General features: G+C 29.9%; 1 protein-coding gene across 1 annotated transcript; it reads left to right on the top strand.

Annotated features, from left to right (window-relative positions):
- The first annotated feature begins 408 nt into the window (after positions 1-408).
- LOC114385753 (protein DETOXIFICATION 40-like) lies at positions 409-7780 on the top strand. Its single transcript, XM_028345810.1, has 7 exons — positions 409-767; positions 1278-1909; positions 4916-4972; positions 5053-5291; positions 6164-6282; positions 6573-6659; positions 7484-7780. Exons 1-7 carry the CDS (start codon positions 450-452, stop codon positions 7547-7549), a joined length of 1518 nt encoding a protein of 505 aa, XP_028201611.1. The 5' UTR covers positions 409-449; the 3' UTR covers positions 7550-7780.
- Positions 7781-8682: the final 902 nt, after the last annotated feature.

Raw genomic sequence — 8682 nt, 5'->3', positions numbered from 1 at the left:
AGTTTGTGAAAGATGAAATTGCTGATATACCATATTTAGTCTTTTTTTAATAAACCTTTATCATATACTTAAAAACAAGGATTATGTAAGAGTAATATACCATATTTAGTACCATATTATAATATAAACATTTTATCATATATATACTTAAAAACAAGGATTATCTGTCAGTGATATACCATAGTACCATATTGTAATATAAATAATATATAAACACTTTTTGTAATTCATATATATAAGCACTTTAGTTTATTGCTCCAATTAAATGTCAATAATAATTTAGCTGTCAATGAATTTCAATTCGTTTTGATTTCATCCTTGTTTGTTGTCGTTGATCACGTTAATTATTGGACTGCGTCATGTCATGCATCAGCTTCACTGCTCCCTCCCAACAGTATTTAGTACCCCATTCTATAGTTCCAGCACACACGACAACCCCACACACACACATGATGGAATCCCAGAACCAGAACCTACTACGCCAACCCTTGATAAACTCAACGCATCATCATCATCACTCTGCTGATTCCCGTCTCGAAGAGGTCCTCTCTGACCCCACCCTACCCTGGTCCAAGCGCATCCTCTCCGCCACATGGATCGAACTCAACCTCCTCTTCCCCCTCGCCGCTCCCGCCATCCTCGTTTACGTCTTCAACAACCTCATGTCCAACGTTACTCGCGCCTTCGCCGGCCACCTCGGAAACCTCGAACTCGCCGCTGCCAACCTCGGCAACAGTGGCATTCAGCTCTTCGCCTATGGCCTAATGGTAAACATTCATTTCATTTCTCATATTAGAAGGTCTATCTCACCTCAGTTGGGTTCCATTTATAGGAATAAAAAAAATTAAATGAACATCTAAACTTAAAATTGATTTGCATATGATATATGTTCCACTAGCGAGTAGTCACACACAGAAGACAAAATCCTTGTTGACTATTTCAGACTCTATCTATCCAATCATGATGCTATAATTCTTCCAATGAAAACAATTATTATCCTGATCTTGATTATAAAAAAAATGCAAATTGTGTACTTATTAACTAAATTAGTTAATTTAAATAAAAAAATATTTTTTTAAAATTATCCTTCATTATAATTTAATATCAAACTTAAAAAAAATTATAATCTTCTTGAATGAAGAAAGTTTTGAAGATAATTTCATCAAATAATATTTAAGATTAAAAAAAATTTATCATTTATATTTAAGGTCAGAGAGAATACCCATTGAATATCAAAACCTAACATAGATACATGCACTTCCGATTTGTTTGTACAGTTGGGTATGGGAAGTGCGGTGGAGACTTTATGTGGACAAGCGTACGGAGCGAACAAATATGAAATGCTAGGGATATACATGCAGAGAGCAATTATCGTGCTAACCATAACAGGGATTCCCTTAACGGTGGTGTACATTTTCTGCAAACCAATTCTTCTCTTGCTGGGGGAGCCACCGGAGGTGGCATCAGTGGCCGCGATGTTCGTGTACGGTCTGATCCCGCAGATCTTCGCTTACGCAGTGAACTTCCCCATACAGAAGTTTCTGCAGGCGCAGAGCGTGGTGGCGCCGAGCACATACATCTCCGCTGCCACGCTGGTGCTGCACGTGGCGCTGAGCTGGGTGGTGGTGTACAAGTTAGGGTTTGGGATCATGGGTTCGTCGTTGATGCTGAGTTTGTCTTGGTGGATCATTGTTGGGGCACAGTTTTTGTATGTTGTTAGTGCTTCAAAGTTTAAGGATACGTGGAGTGGGTTTAGTGTTGAGGCATTCTCTGGACTCTGGGATTTTGTTAAGCTATCGGCTGCGTCCGCGGTGATGCTGTGTTTGGAGACTTGGTATTTTCAGGTGCTCGTGCTCATTACTGGCTTGCTTGATAACCCTCAACTCTCTCTTGATTCTATCTCAGTTTGGTAAGTACTAATGCTTTCATTAATCAATTACTTTCTTAAACTTGCTTCCTCTCCACCTTATCAGAAACCAAGATATAAAATCATGATCACGGTACGTTTATTACCCAGAAGTTATAAAGTTAACTTGCTGATAAAAAAAAATTAAGGAGATTCAAGGATTGAAGGAAGAAAAAGGAAAAATTTGTAGTTTCAATTTTTTTTTTCTAACATTCTAACAAAAAAAATAACAACTAAACTGATGTTGGCATATAAGAAATTATTTATTATAAAAAAATTAAAGACAATTGTGATTAATACAACTACAATTATAATTGTGTCACCTTGCAAACACCTCTAAAACCAGTTAGAACTATGGTCGTAGAATGTCTTTTAAAATCTTATAAGAAAGGATAAAAGTTATATACAATTTCATACATGTTTCATGTTTGTGTTGTTTTCTAATCAACATTAGAGTTTGTCTGTAAACTACAAAATTGAACTTCAATTTTAATTAAAAAAAAAGAGTACAACTAAAACTTAGGAAATATATCCAAATTTGTCTTAAAAAATCTAATATAAAATTATCATGATCTTAAACAATTTTCATATGACATGTAATAAAATTTTATTAACCTTTTTTATAAATTAAAAAAACTCAAATACATATATATCACTTAGTGGGGTTAGTTATAATTATAGATAAATGATAATATTAAATCATGTAATAATTTCTCAGAAGACGTACGTTAAAAATATTAAAGGAAAGAAACACGAGGCAGTGTTGGGCTGAAATAAAACACATGGGAAGGTGAGGTGAGACTGAGAGTGAGACCACTTGTACCATATGTGTATTTTACTTTGTCGTTCAGTGGTGCAGAGAAAGTCTTGCACTGTGTTTTCCTTTGCCTAATTAGGCCTTTTTCTTTTTCATATGCACAAAAGTCAAAACTAATATAGGTACGAGCACTTTACTCTGTCAAGTTCGTTGTGTCGGGACACTGAAAGTCTGAAACTGCCTTTTTTATATAGCTTAAATTAATTGATTTTAAATCGTGTAAAACGTTCATTTAGATAATACGGTAAAATTTAAACAATATACTTACTCAAATTAATTTAGACCATAATAAGACTGAACAAAAAAATTAGAAGAGTAAATCAATCAATTTAAAAAAATATATCAAATTGAACTCGAAAAAAAAATGAAGAATCAAATTAAATGTAAAAAACAAATTAAAGGAGAAAAAAAATTAATTTAACCCTTTTTAAATATATTTCTATAACATTGTCTTCTATTTTTTATCACGTTAATTATATTATATAATACGTTTTTTTTTCTGGATGAAAAATTGATATAATTTCTCTTATTAAAATGAAATTACACAATATCAATTCTCCAAACAAGCTCAAGCATGAAGAATATATAATGATCAGTTTTAATACCTCAACGTACATAACTAATAACTTAGAGAGGCTAGGCTCGTACCTTATATTAGTTGGATAATTCTAATCCCACGACATTTCTCTTCATATCGTAAATTATTTTTAGAATTGAAAAGGGAGATCAGAAAAGACAATGAGGATAAAATAGATGATATTTATGAAAAGAGACAAAAAAAATGGATGGTAAAAAAATTGTAAAATATTGTTGTAGAAATAGTATTACCCTTTTCACAACACATCCTCACAACATGAACATCCTTACAATAAGGAGAGAAACAGGGAGAAAGAAAGAGAAAAATATTTTTAAAAAAGTGATATAAAGAACTGAGTTATAAAACAATGTCATGCTTTTTTTATAGTAAAAATAACATCTGTTAATGATTTTTATAGGACCATGGTATAAGGAATCTGGTCTGAGATCGTCAAGTAAAAATATTTTTGATTAATGATCGTAAATATTTCTAAAATGTTTAAATTAAAATTGTAGGGTACTCTGGTTAAATTAACCATTTTATTTCGTCATCCAAACAAAGCACAATGGATCGAAACGAAATCTTTCAAAACTCAGGAATTAATAAAAGAAATAAAAGAATAGTTGGCACTTGGCCGCTGTCATGTTGTTATAAGACAAGAAAGGTATTTATCCAAGTTGCCAGTCACATAGTAATGACATTACGTTACGTCTCTTCATAGGTAAGTCGTTGGGTCACTTTTAACAATGATAAATAAAAGGATATCATGGTATACTTATGTCCTGATAAAACTCTGAATCGAGTTAAAATTTCTTTCTTCGATTCAAAATCAAAGAATTAAAATAAAAAATACTAATTGAACCTTATCGATCCTCTGTAGTTTCAACTTAAATTAAGAAACCTGTATTTAAGTTTATATTACTGGGATTCATACAACTTTCAGGATAACTCTGAAGTGTCAAAATCTGAATTTTTAATTACTTGGATTCATACAATTTAGATTAAATAATTTTAACTTCTCAGACTTGAATTTTAATATTTGTTTTACACTCTTATCTCTCTATTACGGTGTAAACATTTCCATTATGAAAGGAATAGTTTTGACATCTAATCAATTGTTATAGCCCATAAAAAAGACACTGATAAATTGTTATAGCACATCCATTGATGTGCCCCCCTTCACCTAATGATGATATTTTGTTATGGTGTGTGTGATCGAGTTTTAGAAGTATTTCTTAATATCTTTTATCTTTTAACTTTTTTTTATATCTTTTCTATCTTTTATTAAATTTAGATTTTTTTAGATTTAATTTAATAAATTTTCTCTATTAATAAAAAATCATGGGTTAGGAATATAATTACTATATGTGCATTGAAGAATAGGGAGAAATATAACCTGTTAAAATAATTTCGTTTTATTTTATCCAATACCCTTTTCTTTCTATCTAATTTGAAGGAATGGAATAAAATCATCTATCTTTCCCATTTTCATCTCATTTTGTTTTGTATTACACACCACCATTAACTTCTTTCAACCATAATTAATCTGAACGTAATATGACGTACAGCATGATTAATCACGTACATTTACTATGGTTATGACTTGTGAGTGCAGCATGGCAATAACAGGGTTGACGATGCATATTGGAATTGGATTTAATGCAGCTGCAAGGTTAGTTGGACTAATTATCTATATGCATGGTTTGAATTAATATGTTGCATGTGATAGTTGTAAACTGATAATTAGTGCAGCGTGAGGGTGAGTAACGAGTTGGGAGCTGAGCATCCAAAGTCTGCAGCATTCTCAGTGATTGTAGTGAATATGATATCTTTCATAATTGCGGTGATAGAAGCAGTGGTGGTCCTTGCACTGCGTCGGGTTGTAAGCTATGCATTCACAGATGGTGAAACCGTCGCTAATGCGGTCTCAGACCTCTGTCCCTACTTGGCCGTCACTCTCATTCTTAATGGAATCCAACCGGTGTTATCTGGTGAGTAAGTCTATATATTTTTAAGATACATTGGGTGTGTTTGGATGGAGAAATTTAAAATTCTGATAAATTTTAAATTTTTAAAATTTTGTATTTGGATTAAAAAAATTAAAGTTAGAAATTTTCAATAATTTAAGGATTTCCGGAACTTTCAAGGTAGAAGAGATGATGAAAGTTAATAAGGGAATACACAAAGGTTTTAAAATGTTCTTTTATAAAAAAAGAATTTTAATTTCTAACCTTTTAGAAAGAAATTGAAATTTCACATTTTTAGTGGTTTAAAATTCTATTTTAAAATTTCAAAAATTTAAATTCTTCAAAAAAGACATCCAAACAATGAATTTTAGATTATAGAAATTCAAATTCTCAGATAAATTACTTTCCTTAGTTAAAATGTTTGGATGGAGAAATTTAAAATTCTGATAAATTTAAAATTTTAAGAATTTCAAATACTTCAATTGAAATTCTTTTAATTTCAAAATTTTGTGTTTAGATAAAAAAATTAAAATTATGAGGATGAAAAAAAATGAATGAAAAAAGAGAAAATATAATTGGTGTGCTAGTTATACGTGTCCCTTTATGTTCACACCCAATCGATATTTTAGGAGCTCGGAGGTGTTTCTTTTGAAAAAGACTGTAAGAAAAAAAATTTAATTTCTCACCTTTTAGGAAAAAATTGAAATTTTAGATTTTTAGTTGTTTAAAATTCTGTTTTAAAATTCCAAAATTTTAAATTCTTCATAAAAACATCCAAACAATGAATTCTAAATTACAGAAATTTAAATTTTCTGATAAATTACTTTACTCAATTAAAATTCTCTATTGAAATCTCCCCAAATGTTTTTCTGTACATTTCTAATTTTTATTTTTAGGAGTGGCTGTTGGGTGCGGATGGCAAGCCATTGTGGCCTATGTAAACGTGGGCTGTTATTACGGGATTGGAATTCCGTTGGGCTGTGTTTTGGGCTTCACGTTCGGCTTAGGTGTGCAGGTAATATATTGTTATATTGGGCTTTATCAGTAATTTATTAGTTTATTGCAGGTTACATAATTTAAATATATCTTTCTACATTATTATTTATTAATTTACTATTTCCTACGAAAATAATTAATAAAAAATTTCATTAATTATCTTGCTAATATTTAATGAGTTGAATTAAAATCTATTGAGAGGCCTACGTTCGATCCCTTTGAGCAACGTTTTAAGTGTGGATCAACAAAGCCTGTCTTTGACCTCTCAAATAATAATTGATGAAAACTTTTCTTTGATACATAATACAGGGAATATGGTCTGGCATGATCGGGGGAACAATGTTGCAGACCCTTATTTTATTATGGATTACACTTCGCACTGATTGGAATAAAGAGGTAATATTACTTTTTCACAAGAAAATATTATGAAGATAGTTTTTCAAACACATTATTTCTCTAATTAATTAAAATTTATTAAATAATAAAAAATCAAAAAGAGAAATCATTAAATAGCACGTGAAACTCAATTTTTTTTATCATTTTAATCAAAACTATATAATTATACATAAATAGTCAAGAACAAAAAAATTGTTATCAGTTATGCTTAAAAAAGTTGTATACATTTTATCTTTTAATCTTGATAGTTTAAATAGAATTTAATGGTCCATTTTGTGATCTAATTTTCCATAATAATTTGATAGACCATGTGTATCTTTTAAGTATCGACAATAAATATAGTCTATCAAGTTCATAAAAAATAAGTATATATTTACTTTTTAGAAAATTTGATAGATCATATTTTTTGAAAAATTCAATAACCGTATGGTCTATCAAGACTATAAGTATATCTACCTGTAAATTTTTAAGCAGGTGTATCTTTTAACGATAAAATTTACTTCTTTAAATACAAGAAAATATCGACAATAAGATTACCTGACTAAAAATGTCTTATTTATGCAAAGTTTGGTGCGCTTGATTGTTAGGATAATACCAAAATATTCAATGATTGAAAGTTAATACATAGAAATAGTTATTGAGTGAAAATTAAATTTTATAGTTGGATATTTTTAAATTAATTCAATAGTCTTTTACATCAAAATTTCCGTACTTCCTTAATGCAATAGTAAAGTATGATTAAAAGAAAATATAAAAATATTTTATACTAATAGTTAATCAAAATTAAGTCAACATCCATATATCGTACATTATGATGCATGCAGGTAAATACAGCAAAGAAACGATTAAATAAGTGGGGGTACAAGAAGGAACCTAAGATTCAGAGTTGAAATGGTTCTTCTGCTGACCATTGGCCTAACAGATAGTTGTGGGTTCGGATTTCGAGTTCTCACTGGAAAATTAAAAGAAAAGAAAAGTTGATGAATTATTGTTTTGTTTTTTCTTATGTATGCTTGGAAATTTTGCAAGTAATAATATGCTTCAAATAATTTAAGAGATCAAATAAGTTGTGTTCTTAATGGCTTTTGAGCAAAGTTGATAAGATGACAAATTGAACTTAATATATTTTATATTACTAATGATGATGAATCTTTGCATATATATATATATATATATATATATATATATATATATATATATATCCTTTATCTTGGTGATTTTATATAAGGCTGATTTTTCTATTCATTGATGAAAAATTAATTTCATCAAAACACAAGATATATAGTAGTGACGGATGATTATGTCTTAGTCTAGAATTTATGCCTTTTTTTTTAATTTCTCCTAGTTTGTTTCAAAATATTTTTCATTTAAAAAATTAAGAAAATATTAAGTATTTTTTTTCATTATATCTTCATTTATTAATATTTTCACTTAGATGCCTGAATGGATTCACAATTATATTATAACTCTTGTAATAAGGATATTTTTTGTCCAGGATGGTTATTTTATGATTGTAATTTACTTAATTAAGAATTTTCTTAAAAATGTATGTTATTGATTAATATACACAAGAGGAAACAATGTTACAAGGACTGGACCATTGAACTAAAAACCAGAGTCATGACTTGACTTTGAACCAAAAAGAATTGACAACTCAAGCCAATGATGACTCGGCTCGGGTTGACTGGGAATTGGATTCGTAACAAGTTCAATTAAGTATTTGGATCATTCATAAGATTGATTTAGTAAAAATCGGTTAACTTTGAACCAATAAACTTTGATTTGTAACTGAGTTTGGAGCTCTCCTACGGGCAAACCAAACATAGCCTTAATCTAACAACTCAGCTCAAGTAGGCCATTGAAAAATGTATTCTCAGATTCAACTTAGGTTTCAGAGGATATTAAAACTATTATGAACACTTGAGTTTTTCTTTTGGCAAAACCTAATAACAACCAACACCAACACCAAAAACAGTAAACCAGAACACAATGTAAAGATTAGGATAAGGGAGATTAACACAAG

Source organism: Glycine soja, chromosome 15 (assembly GCF_004193775.1).
Source record: "Glycine soja cultivar W05 chromosome 15, ASM419377v2, whole genome shotgun sequence".
Taxonomy (NCBI): Eukaryota; Viridiplantae; Streptophyta; class Magnoliopsida; order Fabales; family Fabaceae; genus Glycine; species Glycine soja.
The sequence above is the reverse complement of the archived record's forward strand: the minus strand, read 5'-3'. Positions and strand labels throughout refer to the sequence as shown.